Below are 24,822 nucleotides of genomic sequence, written 5' to 3'. Positions count from 1 at the left end.
ATTTATTTGATATATAAAACTTGTTCTTTAATTTGCTATAAATTGTTAGTTCCATCATTCATATTCAATCTCGTCTCTTTTTGGATGGCTTGGTTGTGCAAGCATTTAGCTGCAGGTGGTGTAACAAAATCGCATCCTCTATCATTCAACTACCTCAGTAAGCTTTGTTTGACAACAATTAAAATCAATCGCGTAAATGTGTATCATTTTGCTATTGGCATGGTGAAGAGTTCTCCTCGCATCAAGGATTTAGAAATTTTAGTGAGTATATCCAAATTAAAAAAAAAAAAAAAAAAAAAAAAAAAAAAAAAAAAAAAAAAAAAAAACTATCAATTAATATTCAAAACTATTTTGTTGATCTGTGCTAATTAATATATCAAAAGACTTCCATTTGATTGTGTTTATATACTGCAGATTCGTAATGAAGGCAAAGCTGTTATTCAGCATGAAATTGATTTCGATTACAAGATTGACAGCTACAAATTAGGCCACCTTACGAAGGTGGAATTTACAGGCATAACAGGAACAATTGCAGAGCTAAAATTCATTGAGTACTTGCTTGCTGTCTCAGAAGTGTTAGAACTTTTTCTCTTTAAGTGCAATAATCTTGATGCCACTTCAGAGCTAAAGCTGTCAAGAGATCTGTTGCAACTCCGAAGAGCATCAACTAACAAAGGCTCAACTTATTTGTATGGAGCAGCATAGGATCTAAGAATGTAGTTTTGAGTTCTTAGTATTGTTGGTAGCTTATTAACTAATGTTATATCCTTTTATGGAAGATAAACCTATTTGTTCTCAGCTTAAGTACCTGAACATTTGTTCTTTTCGAGTATGGAAATTTGATGTAGTTTAGAGCTAAAGATGTCAACAGATTTGTTCAGGTTCCAAAAAGTTATATATTTGTTTGGATTGTCTGCAAATGCTTTGACTGAGATGAGAAATAATATTAACATGTACTGATATATTATTAAGATTTGAAAAATTATTGCAGAATGAAATTCCATTACAGTATAAATGCCATCTTACTAATGCCAATATTTACCTTAGAATGCAAAGTTTCCTTTGAATCACATGACAAACCTATTAACTAAGAAAGATTAATAAATGCACATATTAACCTTAATTAAGCCTATATATACATATATGATTTGATATTCACACTACTGCAGGCCATCCGTCTTTTCTCGGGTCACTTACACTAGTAGGTTTACCAAAGTATGTGTTACCAATAAAATTCTTTCCAGTTTTCCGGCCTAGATCAACTGAACTTTCGAATGTCTGAACAATAAGTTGACAGATTGCTCCAATTTCGATAGCCTTTAGCAGGTGACCTCTCTTCTCCAAGAAAATCCTCGATCCTTTGGAGAGTTCAATGTGCTCCCCATCAATCACAGTCACATTCTCATATAAGACTTCATTTGGAATTAGCTGCAGAACATCAATTTTCAGGTTGATCATTACAATTCAGCAAAAAGATTATGTTTTGGATTTTATCAGCTATTTGAAATTAATTCTGAATTCTGATAGTCTTTCAGATGAATTATATGACAGCAAATAAAGCGAGAAAAGTAAAAACCTTATGGTAGACTCGTGCTCTTTGGACAGAAGTAAGAGGATCCATTCCCAGAACAAAATGGTTTAAGAAAAACTAGGTTACAGCTGGAATTATGTTCATCCCACCACTACCACCTATAACTGCGGCCAATTGATCATCCTGTCAATTAACCAAACAAGAAACATGATCAGAATTCGCAAAAGAAAAGAAGGTTGAAGATATTAATACAATGTTGTTCGATTATCTTACCTTAAGAATGATAAGGGGAGTCGTCGAAGACAAGGGTCTTTTCCCTGGTTGTATGAAATTTGCAGGATCAGGAGGAAGACTGTCAGGACTTGCTTCTGCAGGAGTTGAAAAATCACCCATCTCATCGTTTAACACGATCCCAGTAGAAGGGGATAACACCCCTACTCCAAATGGATAGTTAACTATTGTTGTCGCTGACACTGCGTTCCTCTCAGCATCAACGATGCAGAAATGACTCGTTCCATGATCTTGTTGATGGGAAGGAGAACGGTAGGTCGTTGGGCTACCACCCCACCCAATCAAACAAAATTTGTAACTTAACAAACCACTATTTAGTGTAGTGGTAAGTCAAGGTCGAACCCAAAGGAATGGAGGTCGAATGCACAATGCCTAAGTCAAGCTATTTCGAAGTCAAGTAAAAGGGGTTTATGAAGGAAACTAGAGCTAAAGCTAAATGATGCAAGAACTTATATGAAATCAATCTAAAGACACTAAGGCAATGGATCCACATGTAATTGTAATGGAAAATGGTAATTTGGGAGGTCAAACCGACTAAGTCAAGTGATATGAAGGAAGATCATCATGTATCCAAAAGAGCATACCAAGATGGTTCACCTAGAGGTCTAACTAGCGTCATCTACGCTAAACACTACCTAGGGAACGTCACAAAGCACCTCAATCGTGAAATTGCAAGTTACTAATCAATGGTCCATATCATAGCAAGCTCACAATGTAATCTAGTGCAATAATCAAAGATGGCCAAACCTCAATTAATCACACACATGCACATGAATTATCAACCAAATTTAATTATATCATCAACTCCATCAATTATCCCCAAATTACTATAATCCATTATTCAAACATGCTTCACCATTTCCCTAGCTAGAAAACTACTCACTAGCCATAGGAATCAAGATCAAAACTACAACAATCATCAATTTCATCATCAACATAATTGAAATCAAAGATTAAACCAACAATCAATCAAAATCAATCAAAATTCAATTAAACTACAATCAATCAACAATAACATGGAAAACAAATGAAATCAACTAGAATCAAACTTGTATTGATATCAAGAAGAAGATCCTTACAAAACTTTGATCTAAAGATCAAATACATTGAGGAATTCTTGAGCAATCACCAAAAATCATGAGTTTCTCTCTCTAAAGTTCTTGAGTTTCTCTCTCTAAAATTCTCCCAAAACTAACTATCCAATTTAATCTAAAAACTTCCCTCTAAAAATAGGCCAGTAGAAATAACTATATATACAAAGAGGAGGTCAGTATTGACGCCCAAAAATAGACCCTCGTAGGTGCGGGCGCTCGGAGGAGGGAGAATGGTGCGCACGGGGCACACCCAGACTGGTGCGCCCGCACGCACCAGGTGTGCGGCCGCACCCGACCAATGTGCGGCCGCACACCACCTTGGTGCGCCCGCACAAAACTGGGTCTTTGATGTGTGACATTTTTGGCACTCATTTGGTTCCTTTTTGGATGATTTTTATTTCATTTTATCTCTCTTTTCTTTAGTTTTCCTTAGTTTTATTCTTGTTTTCTTCATTTTATGCTTTTTGTAGTTAGTTTCTCTTTTTCATGTCTTTTTCTAGTTTACTTGTTATTTTTCTCTTTTACTTGCTTTTTATCTTTTGCTTGTAGGTGGTAATTGATTGTCCAAGAATTCCCGGGCTTCCTTTCTATAGTTTTCCATTGATTTTCATGCCTAAAGCTTGTGCAAGAAGTTTCAAGTCAATGAGAGGTTCAAGGAGCATGCTTCAAAGTCTTGTTTATGCCTTCCTCATGGCTCATTTTCTTCAAGAAATTCAAGGAAGTTGCTGCCTACCTTGTCCTCCATCATCATCATCTAGGATGCGTGCACCTCGTGAGCAAGGGCAAAGAAGAAAGGAGGAAGCTGCAGCTATGTGCGGGCGCACTCGAGGAGTGTGTGGCCGCACATCTGTCGTGTGCGGCCGCACATCAGGTGTGTGCGGGCGCACATTCCTGGGTACACTCCTTCGAGCGCCCGCACTTACGAGGGTCTATTTTTGGGCGTCATTACCGACCTCTCTTTTGTATATATAGTTATTTCTACCTATTTTTGGGGAGAAGAAGTTTTAGTTTTAGATTGAATTTGATAGTTAGTTTTTGGGAGAATTTTAGAGAGAGAAACTCAAGAACTAGAGAGAGAAATTCATGATTTTTGGTGATTGCTCAAGGATTTCTCATTGTATTTGATCTTTGGATCAAAGTTTTGTAAGGATTTTCTTCTTGATTTCAATACAAGTTTGATTTTAGTTGATTTCATTCGTTTTTCATATTGTTGATGATTGATTTGGTTATTGATTGAATTTTGATTGATTTTGATTGATTGTTGGTTTAATCTTTGAATTCAAGCATGTTGATAATGAATTTGATGAATGTTGTAGTTTTGATCTCCATTTCTATGGCTAGTGAGTAGTTTCCTAGCTAGGGAGATGGTGAAGCATGTATGAATGATGGAATAGTGTAATTTGGGGATAATTGATGGAGTTGATGATATGATTAAATTTGGTTGATATTTCATGTGCATGTGTGTGATTAATTGAGGTTTGGCCATCTTTGATTAATACACTAGATTGCATTGTAAGCTTGCTATGATACGGACCATTGATTAGTGAACTTGCAATTTCACGATTGAGGTGCTTTGTGACGTTCCCTAGTTAGTGTTTAGCGTAGTTGACGCTAGTTAGACCTCTAGGTGAACCACCTTAGTATGCTCTTTTGGATACATGATGATTTTCCTTCATATCGCTTGACTTAGTCGGTTTGACCTCCCAAATTACCGTTTCCATTATGATTGCATGTGGATCCATTGCCCTAGTGTCTTAGATTGATTTAATACAAGTTTGCATACCTAGTTAGCTTAACTTCTACCTCAAACCCCTTCTTGATTCCGAAATAGCTTGATCTAGACTTCGTGCACTTGATATCCATTCCCTTGGGTTCGACCTTGACTTGCCACTACGCTAAATAGGGGTTAGTTAAGTTACAAATTTTGTTTGATTGGGTGGGGTGGTAGCCCAACGACCTACCGTTCTCCTTCCCATCAAAATGGCGCCGTTGCCGGGGAATGGTGCTTGAGTGTATGTTGTTTTTGAGTCTATTTCATTTTGATAAAATACAAAAAGATTTTGTTTCTCTAGGCTACATTTGTAGCCGTGCTACTAACATTTTTGTGTGAGTTTTGCATGCATAGAACCCGTGATCGTCCCCTTGTTCCCCTTGATCCGGAAATTGAGAGGACTCTTTCAAGAAGAAGAGTGGATAATAGATCCTTGGCTTATAGCTCTTCAAGTGAAGAAGAAATTCAAGAAGAACAAGGAATGGGTGAAAATCCTAGAATAGCCTTGAATGAGCTTGGAGTGCCCGGGGCATATAGGTTTGAGAGTGGAATAGCTCCACCTACTACCCCGGCAAATGACTTCGAAATCCGGCCGGCAATGATCACCTTGATTGAGAGAAGGCAATATAGTGGGGCTAAGAATGAGAGCCCATTGAACCATTTGAAAGAATTTGAAAAATATTGCAACACTATCAAAGTCAATGGGGTCTCTCAAGAATTCATCCACCTCAAGTTGTTCCCTTTCTCTCTATTAGGAAGATATTTGGAGTGGCTAGACAAGGAAGTGAAGCCCAACTCCTTGAGAACTTGGGATGATGTTACAAAGGCTTTCTTGTCCCGTTTCTATCCCCAAAAGAAGACGGCGGAGGCAAGAGCCTTGATTCAAGGGTTCAAGCAAAGGCCGAGTGAAAGCCTTTATGAAGCATGGGAGAGATTCAAAGAGTATCAAAGGGAGTGCCCTCACCACGGAATCCCCACATACCAAGTGATCCAAATCTTCTATGGCGGTTTAAGTCCCCAAGGCAAGTCATGCCTTGATGGAGGGGCCGGGGGCCCTATCATGAACAAAACCGAAGAATAAGTTATGGACATCATTGAGGACGTGGTGACATATTATAGGGATTGGCAAGATGGGGAGAGAGACTCTTCAAGCAAGCAATCTTCATTGTATTCGGTGGACCATCTTAATGCAATCAACAACCTTTCCTCCCAAATGACAAACTTAGGAAAGGAGGTCACCGCAATCAAAGCTAAGTTGGAGAGCACTTCTACCTCTTCTCAAGCTTCTAATCTTCCCTCCCAATTTAAGGGGAGAGGTACTCCTTCTAACTCTCAACCCCCTCCCTCTTCACATAATATGCCTTTTGGTTGCTTGTTTTGTGATGCATGTGGATCGTATGATCATGACTCTAGTGTTTGTCCTAATGAATGTGTTGATGAATTTGACAACAATGAGTGTGAACATGTTAATTTTGTGTCAAACAACAATGTTCAAAGGTTTGATAATCAAAAAGGCCAATGGAATAGGAATTACCAAAACCAAGGCAATTGTGACAACTATAATCATAATGGTGGTTATAGGAACCAAGGGAATCAAGGTTCTCGTGGTAACCATAACCAAGGTTATAGTAGCCAAAATCAAAGCCAAAACTATGGTAATCAAAATCATAATTATGGTAATCAAAACCAAGGTTATGTAAATCATAACCAAGGTAATGGAAACCATAATCATGGTGGCGGTAACCATAATCAAGGTTATGGTTCAAATCAAAACAGGAGTAATTGGAACAACCAAGGAAGGGGAAATTTTCAAAACAATGCTCAAAGAGGTCCCCCACCCGGTTTTGTTCCAAAGACTCAAAATGAAAATTCCTATTCACAACCTTCTTCTCCTAAGACAACCTTGGAAGAGTTGATTGATAATCAAACCAAGATCATTAACACCTATATGGCGGTTAGTGATAAGAAATTCAATGAGATGATGACCCACAATAAGATGCTTGAGACTCAAATTACTCAATTAGCAAGCACTATTAAGGATTTTGCTAGTCCTTCATCTTTGCCTTCTCAAGGTGTTGAACCAAAGAAACCCGTGTTCTCTATTGCCACAAGTGGTGGAAATGATTTTGATGAGGGAGTTTCTTGTTCAAAAGAGGGAAGAGATGAGAGTGGTGCTAAGGAGAATGAAGTGGAAAGGGTTGAGTCTAAGGAAATCTATTGTGAGGTTGACAAAAGAGAAGAGTGTGTTGGTGAAAAGATGAGTGAGATAGAGAGATTTCCCGATCTACCATATCCCCAAAAATATTTGAGATTCAAAATGGATGAGCAATTTGGGAAGTTCCTTGAAGCTTTTAAGGATGTTCATGATTCTACACCCGCTACCGAACCAATTCCCGACATGCCTAAGTACTCCAAGTTTGTTAAGGAGATCTTAAAAGAGAGAGAGGATTTTGATAAAGGTAGTTCGGTGGAAGGAGGGAAGTGCTTTAGTGCTCTTATCCATGGTGAACTTCCGAAGAAGATGGAGGATCCGGGGAATTTTTTAATCCCTTGTCGAATTAAGGAAATGGTTTTTGAAAATGCTTTGTGTGACCTTGGTGCTAGTGTTAGCATTATGCCTTTCTCGGTCTTCGAAAGGCTTGATCTAGGTGAGCTTCAACCGTCCAAGATAACACTTCAATTGGCCGACCGTTCTATTAAGCTTCCTAAGGGAAGAATTGATGATGTCCCCTTAAGGATTGGAGAGTTTGTCTTTCCGGTGGATTTTGTTGTTCTAGAGATTGAGGAGGATGAACATATTCCAATCATCTTAGGGAGACCTTTCTTAGCTACCTCGGGAGCTTTAATAGATGTCAAAGGAGGTCAAATTACTTTGAGGTGTGGGAAATTAGAAGAGAGTTTTAAGTTAGAACCAATGCATGAGTCTTTATCTTGTGTCCAAGATATCGCATGTGCTAGTCTTTCTCGTTCCATTGATGGTATGTGCATGATTGATTCTTCTACTAACAATGTTTTTGAGATTGTTAATGATGTTTGTGCAAGTATTAATGACGTTAGTGAAGAAGAATTTGTGATTCAAAAGCCAAAGGATGAGAAAGATATTGGTTTTCCAAATTGGTTCAAGCTTAATTCTCATGAGGAAGAAAAAGCTTCCATGATTAAGAATGTTGAAGTCAAGCCGAAGAAAAAGGCCCGTGACTCGAAGAAAACAAGGAAAAGGAAGAAGTTGAGAAGTGAAAAAGAAGAATGTGAAAAGAATTTTGTGAGAGTTTCATCAAGCATTAATGAGAAGTTGCCCAAGGTTGAAGAAGAATTTGCTCTATCAACCACCTTGAAGAAGGTGGTGTTCTTTGATCCTCCATGATTAGGAGGAAGGGTCGAGCTTAGGACCTTAAGCAAGCGCTTCCCGGGAGGCAACCCGGAGTTTCTAACCTTTCTCTTTGATTTTTGAATTTTCTCATTTTTTTTTCTTTTATTACTTTGTCTTTTCTTTTACTTTTCTCTTTATTTGGATTTTTAGGATGTCCGTTTGTGGGATTGGAATTCAACAAATATGCATGATGGATGGAAGGTGTTCATGGCACAAATCATATTTTGTTCGATTCTAGTCGAAATTTGAGGTAAGAGGGTAAGAATTTTAGAGAGGTAAGATAGGAATTTCATATTTTGAAAGTTGGAGGAAATTGATACTTAGTGAATTTTTGTGGTGTGCACATGAATTTTCAACTTTGAGGACTTTGAAAATGATTTTAGCTACTGCCTATGTTGTTCCTCATCACCATCATGATTCATGTGCGCACCCAAATAGGCAGTAAGTATCAAATCTTTGAGAAAAAAAGAAGGAAGGAGCACGCACAGGGATGTGCGGCCGCACACGAGGTATGTGCGGGCGCACAGCCTGCGTGTGCGGGCGCACATCAATGCTGTGCGGCCGCACAGATGCTGGACGTGCATTTATCCTCTTCTTCCTCCTTTTTCCCTCATTTTCTCACTTCCCTCATCTTCCTCACTCATACCCTCATTCAAACCCTCCTTTGTGTGCACTCCTCCACCCTCATTCATCATCCAAAAACACTCAAATCCTCACCAAAATCACTACATTCTTACTCAAAATCACTCACAAATCTTTCTACACTACAAATTCCTCACAATTTGACCCAAATTTCACTCACTCTCTCTCCTACTCTTGGTGGTCGAAAATTGGGGGTTTTGTGTGGAGTTGGAATTGCTTGCTCAAAATTGGTTTATCTTGCTTCTTTTATGGTATAATCACTAATCCTTGCTTTAATTTTGCCAATTATATCATAAATTTGCATGAATTACAAATTTGTATGAGCATGAATAGTGTAGTATTGATTTTGTGAATTTTGATGCTTGTTCTTGATTTTGGTTGTGATTTGGTGATATTTGTTGATTGATTTTGCATGACATTGTGTTGTTTGTTGATTTTGTAGCAATTTTCATCAATTTTGGTTGAATTCTTGTGAGTTGAAATTTTGGAAAGTTGGTAGTAAGTGGTGATTTCGGTATTGGCTTTGTGTTTGCTCTTGGATTGATTGAAAAGGAATTTTTCTTGGTTCATTAATATTGTTGATTGGTTTGGAATTGGTTCGATTGAAGGGAATTGTGAAATTGGAGTTTGGTGATATTGGTAGTAAGTGGTGAATTTGGGTGTGGTGCTCTTGGTTCTTTGGTTTGCTACTTGATTGGTTGTTGGTGATCTTCTATACTTCTCACAATGTCTAAATACCTCAAGAAACTCACCAAAAAGCGAAAAACCGATGTTAGCATCGAGGAACCTCCCCGCCCAAGTACCTCCACTAGGCCTAGTACATCTTCTAGGCCTAGTACTTCCAACCCATCTTCCACTCAAACACGACCTCCTACCTCTTTTCCAAAGAAGAAAAATTTCACCGATAAACAAAAAGCCTTTTATCAAAATCTGAAAGATGAAAGAACCCTCAAACAAACCCGCCATTACTTTCAATCCGATATGCTGAAGTTGGGGATTGATAATGATGTGCGGTCATTGCTTTTGAATTTGAGATTGGGGACTTTCATCGCCGACGCCTACCGCACCTACAAGGAGCCTACCTTGGAGTTCTTAGCTACCTTGGAGCTTGTACCCATTGGAGGGGTATATAGGGTGCGGTTCCAATTGTTCAACAACATATTTGACCAATCTTTAGAAGAGTTCAACGCTGCTTTGGACTTTGATCCCCATGGGGATATTATTAACGTTGAACACTTCATCTTCCCGGATTATGATCAAGATTCTTGGTGGGAAGACATCTCCGGTGGTAGTGAGTTCATCGCCAACAAGGCCAAGATCTCGGACGTGTACCAACCTTGTCTTAGGGTTGTACACCGTCTATTGGGCTATGTCTTGTTCCCCAAGCAAGAGATGGGGAAATTGAGTAAATTGGAGCTCAAAGTCCTTTGGCTATCTACTCGCCCGGAGTTTATGGGCCGGTTGAACTTGGGCTACATCTTTGCCCAATATTGCTTGGACCTTCGCAAAAAGAGGACGGGAGAGATCCCTTGTGGGGGTATGGTAACTAGGCTTCTGTCTCACCTTCGCCTCGATGATTATCTCCCTTTTTGTAAGGAGATCGGGGATGCAGATTCCATCTACCTCGATATGCAACAATTGGGTCAAATCCAATTTATCTCCAAGGGTTTTAGTGAAGGGAGATATGAGTGGCTAAGGGGCCACGAGCATTGGTGCTTCTTGCCTAACCCTAGCTTGACTTCTTTGGCTAGGATTGCCGACAATGTTTGGCATGTTCCCAGGTCCTTCCGGCATCCCAACTTTGATTCCGAGGAGGATGAAGAAGAAGAAGATGAGGAAGAACAACAAAATCAACAACAACAACAACATCAACAACAACAACATTTTTCTCCACAACAACAAGCTCCTCATGAGCAAGAACAAGAGCAAGGGCAACATGCTTTTTCCAATGACGATTTGAGGGCTCTTAGTGAGCAAATGAGTGGATTGAAAGTCCACGTAGACGGCATGTACGATCAAGACTTTGGGGCCCTCTATGACCAAATAAGAGGTATTCAAGAGATGCAACAAGGTATGTTTATACAACAACAACAACTTTATGATGCGGAAGTTAACCGTGGGAACATTACTCCCCCGGTTAACTATCCGTATTTCCCGCCCCAACAAGGTCCTCTACCTTCGTTTGGGCATCCTTATTGGTCGGGGCCTTCTAACCCCGACACCGAGCGTCACTATTACCCGGACGAGCATGGTAACTATGATTACAAGGCTCCGGGTGGTAGTGACTATAGGGGGGATCCTAACTACCCCCATGTCCATCCCAACCACCCTTTTGAGCTCACTTTGCCCGATACCTACACCCCTCTTGCTCCTTGCAACACGATCTTTTCAAGGGGCATTATGGGTGGCCCGAGGGGTACACCGGAGGATGGGAGCCTTACCCTCATCCTTTCGATGACCCCGAGCGCAACAGAGACCCCGATGGGGCCGGGCCAAGTGGGAGTGGTGGTGGTGATGGTAGTAGTTATTAGTTCCCTTTTAGCTTCTCATGCTTTTTACCTCCATCCCTCATATTTTTGATACTTGCTTTGTTTTGATCGGGATGTTGAGATGTATTTTCTATCTAGCTTGGGGGAACTAGTAACTTGCTCGGTGACCTTGTTGTTGTTGTGTACATATCTTAGTTGCTTGCATGTTTATTTTCATTCCTCTTTTTGGTTTCCTCATTTTCTTGATCTCTAGGCTACTTTTCTTGTAGCTAGCTTGTTTGCCCTATTTTCTTGGATGTTTGTTGTTTGTGGAGTTGTTTTGCTTGCCATGTTGTTGTTGATGATCCCTTATATCCAAACCCCTCAATCCAAATCCCTTAAATCCAAATCTTGTAGTTTAGAGTAGTTCTTTAGTTCGTCTAGATTTTATTTCTTTTATTCTTTATTTTCTTTGGTAGTTTAGCTTCTCTTTCCTTTAGTTGTATATACTTCTTGCTTTGTTTATTTTCTTTTATTTGTTGTTTTCTTTTATTTGTTTTGAAGTTACTAACCTTTTTCTTTGTTCATAGTTTCTTTTATTTCTTTTTTCTCACTTGGTTCCTTGAAGAGCTTATGGATATGGAATGCTACGAGGTGGTTTCTTATTGCTTCGTTTGTTTTTGCTATGCTTGGAATCCCGGTGAGACCTTTCTTTTTTTTTTTCTCTTTATTTTCCTTGGTTGCATAGAATAGGATTAGTTTAGGAGACGTTGAATGGTTCGAGGATGGATGCTTGTTAACACGTAATGTGTTTGGGATCGGTGACTTTGTTGTCTATCGATCACTTTTTTGTCGATTGGGATTTTTATGTGTTTAACATGCTTTCTAGTCCTTTGCATGCTTTTCTCCTATGTTTTCCTTTCCTATGTCTCCATTTCTTTTCTTTTACTCTATTTTATTTTACCTTTTTCTCTTACTTTCTTTTATTTTTCTTTTTATTTTTGATGTGATTTTGAGGCATTGTTTTTCATTTCTTTTCTTTTGAAATGAACATTGTACATTGGACTTGTCTTTTGCATGATTTTCTTCCTAGGTTGTAAAGGTATGCACGGTTTGAGATTATGTTCGGTTGACTCTAGGATAGTGTATGCTAGGGTAGTTGGTTTGAACTAGGAGGATCATGAAGCCGGATTCTACTTGTTTGTGGTATGTTGGTAGTTGCTTCCTATAGTTGATTTGACACCATTGGTGAGTTTTTGCCACAACCTTGTGAGGTTACTTGTTTTTCAAGCCTTCAACATTCCTTGTTTGAGCGGCGTGGATCCTTGACTATGCAAACCTAATCTAATAAAGCTTGATGTATGATTCTCAAACACGAGACCGAACTATCTAGGAAGGACAAAGGCACATTTTTCGGGGTGGTATTTTTCCTTTTTACTATATTTTGTTATTTTCTTTTGTTTTTGGTTTACATTTGCCTTCTTGCAACCATTTGAGCCTTATCCCTTCTTTTCGAGCCACATCTTTAGTTATTTGACCTTTTGTTTCATTTTCTACCTTTCTTGATTTTTGTGAAGCAATATGATCTTTGAGATGAAGTTTGTGGTGGTTACGTTGGAAATTGGTTTTTATGAAAGCAAGATTGTGTTATGATTTCTTTGTGAATAATGGCAAATGAGTATGAGTAAAAGCCTTCCTTTATAATAAAAGGCATGGACAAATAAGTGCAAAAGTTGTAAAAGCCGTCCGAATTTAGCAAAAGGCAAGGACTTTGCAATTACAATATAAAAACACAAAAAACGTGAAAAGTGAAAAATTCAAAAATATTTTGATGTATTCTTTTCTCCTTCTAAGCATTGAGGACAATGCACCATTTTAGCTTGGGGGAGAAGCGTGTACGCTTTTTGTATATATTTTTGTGAGTATAGCTTCAAGTAAGCTTGGGGGTGTTGTTTTTGTTTGGTAATTTCTTGATTGTGGTGTTAAGGATTGATCACCCTTTTGCTTCACTTTTTAGGAAAATCACCAAATTTTAAAATTTTTGCCTACCTTCACCCTTTATGCCTTACGTTACAACCTTGGGGAAAGACCTTGAGCAATTCTTGAGCAATCACCAAAAATCATGAGTTTCTCTCTCTAAAGTTCTTGAGTTTCTCTCTCTAAAATTCTCCCAAAACTAACTATCCAATTTAATCTAAAAACTTCCCTCTAAAAATAGGTAGAAATAACTATATATACAAAGAGGAGGTCAGTATTGACGCCCAAAAATAGACCCTCGTAGGTGCGGGCGCTCGGAGGAGGGAGAATGGTGCGCACGGGGCACACCCAGACTGGTGCGCCCGCACGCACCAGGTGTGCGGCCGCACCCGACCAATGTGCGGCCGCACACCACCTTGGTGCGCCCGCACAAAACTGGGTCTTTGATGTGTGACATTTTTGGCACTCATTTGGTTCCTTTTTGGATGATTTTTATTTCATTTTATCTCTCTTTTCTTTAGTTTTCCTTAGTTTTATTCTTGTTTTCTTCATTTTATGCTTTTTGTAGTTAGTTTCTCTTTTTCATGTCTTTTTCTAGTTTACTTGTTATTTTTCTCTTTTACTTGCTTTTTATCTTTTGCTTGTAGGTGGTAATTGATTGTCCAAGAATTCCCGGGCTTCCTTTCTATAGTTTTCCATTGATTTTCATGCCTAAAGCTTGTGCAAGAAGTTTCAAGTCAATGAGAGGTTCAAGGAGCATGCTTCAAAGTCTTGTTTATGCCTTCCTCATGGCTCATTTTCTTCAAGAAATTCAAGGAAGTTGCTGCCTACCTTGTCCTCCATCATCATCATCTAGGATGCGTGCACCTCGTGAGCAAGGGCAAAGAAGAAAGGAGGAAGCTGCAGCTATGTGCGGGCGCACTCGAGGAGTGTGCGGCCGCACATCTGTCGTGTGCGGCAGCACATCTGTCGTGTGCGGCCGCACATCAGGTGTGTGCGGGCGCACATTCCTGGGTACACTCCTTCGAGCGCCCGCACTTACGAGGGTCTATTTTTGGGCGTCATTACCGACCTCTCTTTTGTATATATAGTTATTTCTACCTATTTTTGGGGAGAAGAAGTTTTAGTTTTAGATTGAATTTGATAGTTAGTTTTTGGGAGAATTTTAGAGAGAGAAACTCAAGAACTAGAGAGAGAAATTCATGATTTTTGGTGATTGCTCAAGGATTTCTCATTGTATTTGATCTTTGGATCAAAGTTTTGTAAGGATTTTCTTCTTGATTTCAATACAAGTTTGATTTTAGTTGATTTCATTCGTTTTTCATATTGTTGATGATTGATTTGGTTATTGATTGAATTTTGATTGATTTTGATTGATTGTTGGTTTAATCTTTGAATTCAAGCATGTTGATAATGAATTTGATGAATGTTGTAGTTTTGATCTCCATTTCTATGGCTAGTGAGTAGTTTCCTAGCTAGGGAGATGGTGAAGCATGTATGAATGATGGAATAGTGTAATTTGGGGATAATTGATGGAGTTGATGATATGATTAAATTTGGTTGATATTTCATGTGCATGTGTGTGATTAATTGAGGTTTGGCCATCTTTGATTAATACACTAGATTGCATTGTAAGCTTGCTATGATACGGACCATTGATTAGTGAACTTGCAATTTCACGATTGAGGTGCTTTGTGACGTTCCCTAGTTAGTGTTTAGCGTAGTTGACGCTAGTTAGACCTCTAGGTGAACCACTTTAGTATGCTCTTTTGGATACATGATGATTTTCCTTCATATCGCTTGACTTAGTCGGTTTGACCTCCCAAATTACCGTTTCCATTATGATTGCATGTGGATCCATTGCCCTAGTGTCTTAGATTGATTTAATACAAGTTTGCATACCTAGTTAGCTTAACTTCTACCTCAAACCCCTTCTTGATTCCGAAATAGCTTGATCTAGACTTCGTGCACTTGATATCCATTCCCTTGGGTTCGACCTTGACTTGCCACTACGCTAAATAGGGGTTAGTTAAGTTACAAATTTTGTTTGATTGGGTGGGGTGGTAGCCCAACGACCTACCGTTCTCCTTCCCATCAGTCTTTCCCCCTTCGTCCTAGCTCAAGCGGTGCACACGTCCTAGATGATGATGATGGAGGACAAAGTAGGCAGAAACTTTCTTGAATTTCTTGAAAAGTAAAAGCCATGAAGAAGGCATATACAAAGCCTTGAAACTTGCCTCTTGGATCCACCCTTGACTTGAAGCTTCTTGCACCATCTCTAGGCATGAAAATAATGAAAGCTCACAGAGAGGGAACTCGGGAATTCTTGGACAATCAATTACCACCTACAAATAGATGATAAAAAGCAAGTAAAAGAGAAAAATAACAAGTAAACTAGAAAAAGCATGAAATATAGAAACTAACTACAAAAAGCATAAAATGAAGAAAACAAGAATAAAACTAAGGAAAACTAAAGAAAAGAGAGATAAAATGAAATAGAAATCATCCAAAAAGGAACCAAATGAGTGCCATAAATGTCACTCATCAAATTCCCCCAAGCTAAACTTTTGCTCGTCCTCGAGCAAAACAAAGCAAGAAAGAATGAGGATGAAAATTTTATTGAAAACGAAAAAGAAAGACTCAAGATAAGAATATACACTAAAACTCACTGTCGTAGGAATCACGGTTGTTTTTAGCTACAACAAGCCCTTGAAACCCCAAAGTCGCCTATGAGGACGAGTGAGGTCTCGTAAGGGTATCCTAAGAGTTTGACCCATAACTCTCCACCAAACATCAATGAGGCAAACTATGAAAAGGAAGGAAAATGAAATAAAAACAAACCTTTGCGAAATGAACCAACATAAAGACTATAATGCAAATGAATGACAATCTTTCTCAAGTAGTTAAGGTATGCACGTTTCAAGATATCCAAGGTTGATTGAAACATAGGGTATGCTAGGCGTAGGAACTAGTTATCACAATTCACTTTCATCCCAAACAATCTTACCGCGTTCTTCCCACTAGTCTCAAATCTCCCCTTAGTGAGTGTCCCAATGATTCCTCGAAGGAACCGGAAAAGAAATATTTTAAGGCTACTCGACAATCTTGACTATGCATCCCCTTTCCTTAGGCAATGACCCATGATGCCCTCCCCCGAATAATGACTCAACTATCTAGGTCGAAAGGTCTTTCCCCAAGGTTGTAACGTAAGGCATAAAGGGTGAAGGTAGGCAAAAATTTTAAAATTTGGTGATTTTCCTAAAAGTGAAGCAAAAGGGTGATCAATCCTTAACACCACAATCTAGAAATTACCAAACAAAAACAACACCCCCAAGCTTACTTGAAGCTATACTCACAAAAATATATACAAAAAGCGTACACGCTTCTCCCCCAAGCTAAAATGAAGCATTGTCCTCAATGCTTAGAAGGAGAAAAGAATACATCAAAATATTTTTGAATTATTCACTTTTTCAATTTTTTTTTTTTTGTTGTTTTTATATTGTATTTGCAAGGTCCTTGCCTTTTGCTTAATTCGGACGGCTTTTCCTAAATGCAAATTATTAGTCCATGCCTTTTGAGAAGTAGGACGGCTTTTCCACAAATATTTGCCATTATTCACAAAGAAAATGAAATCACAAACTTGCTTACATAAAAACCAAAATTCCAACTTAACCACCACAAACTTCATTTCAAATGATCATATTGTTTCACAAAAACCAATAAAATATAGAAAATTAAACAAAAGGTCAAATAACTAAAGATGTGGCTTGAAAAGAAGGGATAAGGCTCAAATGGTTGCAAGAAGGCAAATGTAAACCCAAAAATAAAGAAAATAACAAAATATAACAAAAATGAAAAATGCCACCCCGAAAAATTTGCCTTTGTCCTTCCTAGACAGTTCGGTCTCGTGTTTGAGAATCATACATCAAGCTTTATTAGATTAGGTTTGCATAGTCAAGGATCCACGCCGCTCATACAAGGAATGTTGAAGGCTAGAAAAACAAGTAACCTCACAAGGTTGTGGCAAAAACTCACTAGTGGTGTCAAATCAACTATAGGAAGCAACTACCAACGTACCACAAACAAGTAAAATCCGGCTTCATGATCCCCCTAGTTCAAACCAACTACCCTAGCATACACTATCCTAGAGTCAACCGAACATAGTCTCAAACCGTGCACACCTTTACAACCTAGGAAGAAAATCATGCAAAAGACAAGTCCAATGTACAAGGTTCATTGCATAAGAAAAGAAATGAAAAACAATGCCTCAAAATCACATCAAAAATGAAAAGAAAAATAAAGGAAAGTAAGAGAAAAAGTAAAATAAAAGAAAGTAAAAGAAAAGAAACGGAGACATAGAAAAGGAAAACATAGGAGAAATAGCATGCAAAGGACTAGAAAACAAGTTAAACACATAAAATTCCCAATCGACAAACAAGTGATCGATAGACAACAAGGTCACCGATCCCAAACACATTACGTGTTAACAAGCATCCATCCTCGAACCATTCAACTTCTCCTAAACTAATCCTATTCTATGCAACCAAGGAAAATAAAGAGAAAATAAGAAAGGTCTCACCGGGTTTCCAAGCTTAGCAAAAATAAATGAAGCGATTAGAAACCACCTCGTAGCATGCCATATCCATAAGCTCTTCAAGGAACCAAGTGAGAAAAAGAAATAAAAGCAGCTATGAACAAAGAAAATGGTTAGTAACTTCAAAACAAATAAAAGAAAACAACAAATAAAAGGAAACTAAACTAAGCAAGAAGTATATACAACTAAAGGAAAGAAAAGCTAAACTAACCAAAGAATAGAAAGAATAAAAGAAATAAAACTAAGTAAACAAGAAAATCTAAACTAACTAAAGAACTACTCTAAACTATAAGATTTGGATTTAAGGGATTTGGATCAAAGGGTTTTGGATTAAGGGATTTGGATATAAGGGATCATTAACAACAACATGCCAAGCAAAAAATCACCAGAAACAACAAGCATCCAAGCAAATCGGGCAAACAAGCTAGCTACAAGGAAAGTAGCCTAGAGATCAAGAAAATGAGGAAATCAAACAAGAGGAATGAAAATAAACATGCAAACAACTAAGGTATGTACACAACAACAAAATTGGTCACCGAGCAAGTTATTAGTTCCCCCAAGCTAGATAAAAATACATCTCAACATCCCAATCAAAACAAAACATGCATCAAAAATATAAGGGATGGAGACAAAAAGCATGAGAAGCTAAAGGGAACTAATAACTACTACCATCACCACCACCACTCCCACTCGGCCTGGCCCCATCGGGGTCTCTGTTGCGCTCGAGGTCATCGAAGGGATGAGGGTAGGGCTCCCATCCTCCGGTGTACCCATCGGGCCACCCATAATGCCCGTTGAAAAGATCTTGTTGCCAAGGAGCAAGAGGGGTGAAGTTATCGGGCAAAGTGAGTTCAAAGGGGTGGTTGGGATGGACATTGGGGTAGCTAGGATCACCCCTATAGTCACTACCACCCGGAGCCTTGTAATCATAGTTACCGTGCTCGTCCGGATAGTAATGACGCTCGGTGTCGGGGTTAGAAGGCCCCGACCAATAAGGATGCCCAAACGAAGGTAGAGGACCTTGTTGGGGCGGAAAGTACGGATAGTTAACTGGGGGAGTAATGCTCCCACGGTTGACCTCCGCCTCATATATTTGTTGTTGTTGTGTAAACATACCTTGTTGCATCTCCTGAATACCTCTTAGTTGCTCATAGATGGCCCCAAAGTCTTGATCATACATGCCATCCACGTGGATTTTCAATCCACTCATTTGTTCACTAAGAGCCCTCAAATCCGCATTGACGAAAGCATGTTGCCCTTGCTCTTGCTCTTGCTCTTGCTCTTGAGGAGCTTGTTGTTGTGGAGAATAATGTTGTTGTTGTTGATGTTGTTGTTGTTGTTGATGTTGTTGTTATTCTTCATCATCTTCTTCCTCATCCTCATCGGAGTCGAAGTTGGGATGCCGGAAGGACTTGGGAACATGCCACACATTGTTGGCAATCCGAGCCAAAGAAGTCAAGCTGGGGTTAGGCAAGTAGCACCAATGCTCGTTGCCCCTAAGCCACTCATATCTCCCTTCGCTATAGCCCTTGGAGATGAATTGGATTTGACCCAATTGTTGCTTATCGAGGTAGATAGAAGTTGCATCCCCGATCTCCTTACAAAATGGGAGATAAGCATCGAGGCGAAGGCGAGTCAATAGCCTAGTTACCATGCCCCCGCATGGGATTTCTCCCGTTCTCCTCTTGCGAAGGTCCAAACAATATTGGGCAAAGATATACCCCAAGTTCAACCGGCCCACATACTCCGGGCGGGTAGACAACCAAAGGACCTTGAGCTCCAACTTGCTCAACTTCCCCATTTCTTGTTTGGGGAACAAAACATAGCCCAAAAGACGGTGTACAACCCTAAGGCAAGGTTGGTACACCGCTGAGATCTTAGCCCGGTTTGTGATAAACTCAGTACCACCTGAGATGTCTTCCCACCATGAGTTTTGATCATACTCCGGGAAGATGTAATGTTCAACGTTAACAATATCCCCGTGGGGATCAAAATCCAGAGCGGCGTTGAACTCTTCCAATGATTGGTCGAAGATGTGGTTGAACAATTGGAAATGCACCCTATATACCCCTCCTACGGGTACAAGCTCTAAGGTAGCCAAGAACTCCAAAGTAGGCTCCTTATAGGTGCGGTAGGCATCGGTGATGAAAGAACCCAATCGGAGATTTAGGAGCAACGACCGCACATCATTATCAATACCCAATTTCAGCATATCGGGTTGGAAGTAGTGGCGGGTTTGTTTTAGGATTCTTTCTTCCTTCAAGTTTTGGTAGAAGGTCTTTTGTTTGTCAGTGAAGTTTTTCTCTTTGGGAAGAGAGGTTGGCGGTCGTGTTTGAGTGGAGGAAGGGTTGGAAGTACTAGGCCTAGAAGATGTACTAGGCCTAGAGGAGGTACTTGGGCGAGGAGGTTCATCGATGCTAGCATCGGTTTTCCGTTTCTTGGTGAATTTCTTGAGGTATTTAGACATGTTGAAAGGCTTAGAAAGATCACCAATATCCAATAAAGAGCAAAATCAATGAACCAAGAATACCACACCCAAATTCACCACTTACTACCAAAATTGCCAAACTCCAAATTCACACTTCTTTTCAATCAAAACCAATTCCAAACCAATCAACAACACCAATAATCCAAGAAAAACTCCTTTTCAACAATCCAAGAACAACCACAACACCAATACCACAATCACCATATACTACCAATACTCCAAAAATTCAAATCACAAGATTTCAACCAAAAATGATGAGAATCACTACAAAATCAACAAACAATACAATGTTATGCAAAATCAATCAACAAACATCACCAAATCACAACCAATATCAAGATCAAGCATCAAAAATCACAAAATCAATACTACACTATTCATGCTCATACAAATTTTTAATCTATGCAAATTTATGATATAAATGGCAAAATTAAAGCGAGGATTAATGATTATACCATAAAAGAAGCAAGATTAACCAACTTAGAGCAACCAATTTGAATCCACAAAGAAAGCCCCAATTTTCGGCCACCAAGAGTAGGAGAGAGAGTGAGTGAAATTTGGGTCAATTTGTGAGGAATTTGTAGTGTAGGAAGGCTTGTGAGTGATTTTGATTGAAAATGGAGTGATTTTAGTGAAGATTTGAGTGATTTTTGATGATGAATGAAGGAGTAGAAGGTGCGCATATGAGGGTTTTGGAGGAGGGTGTGCGTGAGGAAGATGAAAGAAATGAGGGAATGAAGGGAAAAAGGAGGAAGAAGAGGATTATATGCACGTCCATCCATGTGCGGCCGCACAGGGCTGGTGTGCGCCCGCACACGCAGGCTGTGCGCCCGCACATGCCTTGTGTGCGGCCGCACATCCCTGTGCGTGCTCAATTCTTCCTTTTTCTCAACAAATTGATACTTACTGCCTATTTTGGTGCGCACATGAATCATGATGGTGATGAGGAACAACATAGGAAGTAGCTAAAATTGTTTTCAAAGCCCTCAAAGTTGAAAATTCATGTGCTCACCACAAAAATTCACTAAGTATCAATTTCCTCCAACTTTCAAAACATGAATTTCCTATCTTACCTCTCTAAAATTCTTACCCTTTTACCTCAAATTTCGATTAGAATCGAACAAAATGTGATTTGTGCCACGAACACCTTCCATTTATCATGCATACTTGTAGAATTCCAATCCCGCAAAAGGACATCCTAAAAATCCAATCAAGTAGAAAAGTAAAAGAAAAGACAAAGTAATAAAAGAAACAAAAATGAGAAAATTCAAAAATCAAAGAGAAAAGTTAGAAACTCCGGGTTGCCTCCCGGGAAGCGCTTGCTTTAGGTCCTAAGCTCGACCCTTCCTCCAAATCATGGAGGATCAAAGAACACCACCTTCTTCAAGGTAGTTGATAGAGCAAAATCTTCTTCAATTTTGAGCAACTTCTCATCGTTGCTTAATGAAACCTTAACAAAATTCTTTTCAAATTCTTCTTTTTCCTTTCCCAACTTCTTTCTTTTTCTTGCTTTCTTCGAGTCACGGGCCTTTTTCTTCGGCTTGACTTCAACATCTTTAATCATGGAAGCTTTCTCTTCATCTTGAGAATTAAGCTTGAACCAATTTGGAATCTCAATTTCTTTCTCATCCCTTGGCTCTTGAATTACAAATTCTTCTTCACTAACATCATCAAGACTTGCACAAACATCATCAACAATCTCAAAAACATCGTTAGTAGAAGAATCAATCATGCACATATCATCAATGGAACGAGAAAGACTAGCACATGCTATATCTTGCACACAAGATAAAGACTCATGCATTGGCTTCAACTTAAAACTCTCTTCCAATTTTCCACATCTCAAAGTGATTTGACCTCCCTTCACATCTATTAAGGCTCCCGAGGTGGCTAAGAAAGGCCTCCCTAAAATGATTGGAATATGCTCATCCTCCTCAATCTCCAAAACAACAAAATCCACGGGAAAGACAAACTCTCCAATCTTTAAAGGGACATCATCAATTCTTCCCTTAGGAAGCTTAATAGAGCGATCGGCCAATTGAAGTGTTATATTAGATGGTTGAAGCTCACCTAGATCAAGCCTTTTGAAAACCGAAAAGGGCATAATACTCACACTAGCCCCTAGATCACACAAAGCATTCTCAAAAACCATTTTCTTGATTTGACAAGGGATTGAAAAATTCCCCGGATCTTCCATTTTCTCCGGAAGCTCACCATGGATAAAAGCACTAAAACACTTCCCTCCTTCCACCGAACTACCCTCATCAAAATCTTCCTTCTCCTCTAGTATCTCCTTAAGGAACTTGGAGTACTTAGGCATATCGGGAATTGGCTCGGTAGAGGGTGTGGAATCATGAACTTCCTTAAGAACTTTAAGGAACTTCCCAAATTGCTCATCCATTTTGAATCTCAAATATTTTTGGGGATATGGTAGATCGGTAAATCTCTCTACCTCACTCATCTTTTCAACAACATATTCTTCTTTTTCCTCAACCTCACAATAAATTTCCTTGGACTCAACCCTCTCCACTTCATTTTCCATAGCACCACTCTCATCTCTTTCCTCTTTTGAACAAGAAACTCCCTCATTAAAATCATTTCCACCACTTGTGGCAATAGAGTACACGGGTTTCTTTGGTTCAACACCTTGGGAAGGCAAAGATGAAGGACTAGCAAAATCCTTAATAGTGCTTTCTAATTGGGTAATTTGAGTCTCAAGCATCTTATTGTGGGTCATCATCTCATTGAATTTCTTATCACTAACCGCCATATAGGTGTTAATGATCTTGGTTTGATTATCAATCAATTCCTCCAAAGTAGTCCTAGGAGAAGAAGGTTGTGAATAGGAATTTTCACCTTGAGTCTTTGTAACAAAACCGGGTGGGGGACCTCTTTGAACATTGTTTTGAAAATTTCCCCTTCCTTGATTGTTCCAATTACCCCTATTTTGATTTGAACCATAACCTTGATTATGGTTACCACCACCATGATTATGGTTACCATTACCTTGGTTATGAGTTACATAACCTTGGTTTTTATTACCATAATTTTGGTTTTGATTACCATAATTTTGACTTTGATTTTGGCCACTATAACCTTGGTTATGGTTACCACGAGAACCTTGATTCCCTTGGTTCCTATAACCACCACTATGATTATAGTTGTCAAAATTGCCTTGGTTTTGGTAATTCCTATTCCATTGGCCTCTTTGATTATCAAACCTTTGAATATTGTTGTTTGACACAAAATTAACATGTTCACACTCATTGTTGTCAAATTCATCAACACATTCATTGTTGCAATTGCTAGAATCATGGTCATATGATCCACATACATCACAAAACAAACATCCCATAGGCATATTATGTGAAGTAGAAGGAGTTTGAGAGTTAGAAGAAGTACCTCTCCCCTTAATTTGGGAGGGAAGATTTGGAGCTTGGGAAGAGAAAGAAACACTCTCCAACTTGGCCTTGATTGCCGTCATCTCCTTTCCCAAGTTTGTCATTTGAGAAGAAAGATTGTTGATGGCATTAAGATGGTCCACCGAATACAACGAATATTGCTTGCTTGAAGAATCTCTTTCCCCATCTTGCCAATCTCTATAGTAAGTCACCACATCCTCTATTATGTCCACAACTTCTTCCTCGGTTTTGTTCATGATTGGACCACCGGCCCCTCCATCAAGGCATGCTGTAATCCCCCATAGTTTCAACCTAATTAAAGTATATTTAATTATTTATTATTTATACAAATGTATTTTTTTTTATTTTAATTTTATAGTATGAACTATTTTGATGTAAAAGCAAAAAGATTTTCAAGCTAAAATTATTAATCCTCTTTTAAGTTTGTAGCCCAATGCTCAATTTCACTCAAATCCAAACTACATCATTCCTACTCCTAATAAAATTAGGAAACTAAAGCCCAAATAAAAACCCAAAACCCTCAAACTCTTCTCCCTCTCACGTAAATTCATTCACCCTATTTTTTTTCTCCTCCTTCTTTCCTCTTTCATGGTTCACAAAAAAAAAAAAAAAAAAAAAAAAAAAAAAAAAAAGAAAATTCGGTGACCATCACCACCACCTGATGCCGCCTCTAGTCCACCACCGGCGTCCACCTTCTGCCGCACCGCCAGCATACCACCACCGTACACCAACAACAGTTTGCCTCTTCTCCTCCCTCCTTCCTTCTTTCTTCTCTTTTGTTAAATTGTTTAAAGTTATAATCTTTATTAGGTTTTTGTTTTGAATTGTTATAATTATGGTTTAATTTATGTATATGAACTATAAAAGAGTATAAATTTATAAGTTTATCATGTTTATTTTATGAAATAAAATTTCAGATTTGGTTTAATTTAAGAATTAAGGGTTTAAGCCTTGGTTTTTCATGATTTTAGAGCTTAAAATGTGTTAGTCAAGTTTCTTAAGCATATAGTGTATATATTATGTTAAAATTATATTTTTATCTATTAAAACTAATTTTCAGATTATAAAATATGGATTTTTTTGGGGTTTAAACTATCCTAAATCATATTTTTAGAGTTCTATTTATACTACTTGGCTATTCTAATTGAACTATGTTAATGGGTTGCTAATAAAG

The 24,822-nt window shown here is 38.7% G+C and overlaps 1 protein-coding gene and 1 pseudogene across 1 annotated transcript in view; both read right to left on the bottom strand.

Annotated features, from left to right (window-relative positions):
• Positions 1–1,003: 1,003 nt before the first annotated feature.
• The window catches only part of LOC145610659 (glutathione hydrolase 3-like), a 50,419-nt gene continuing 26,600 nt past the window's right edge, over positions 1,004–24,822 (bottom strand). The window contains exons 5-8 of the mRNA XM_081665963.1: positions 1,805–1,965; positions 1,658–1,714; positions 1,198–1,428; positions 1,004–1,087 (exon numbers count right to left, since the gene is read on the bottom strand). Coding sequence (XP_081522089.1) covers positions 1,004–1,087; positions 1,198–1,428; positions 1,658–1,714; positions 1,805–1,965 — 533 coding nt within the window. The remainder of the gene's footprint in view (positions 1,088–1,197; positions 1,429–1,657; positions 1,715–1,804; positions 1,966–24,822) is intronic.
• LOC145612785 (small nucleolar RNA R71) lies at positions 5,561–5,659 on the bottom strand (annotated as a pseudogene).

This window comes from Chenopodium album, chromosome 24 (genome assembly GCF_948465745.1).
Source record: "Chenopodium album chromosome 24, dcCheAlbu1.1, whole genome shotgun sequence".
Taxonomy (NCBI): domain Eukaryota; kingdom Viridiplantae; phylum Streptophyta; class Magnoliopsida; order Caryophyllales; family Amaranthaceae; genus Chenopodium; species Chenopodium album.
The sequence above is the reverse complement of the archived record's forward strand: the minus strand, read 5'-3'. Positions and strand labels throughout refer to the sequence as shown.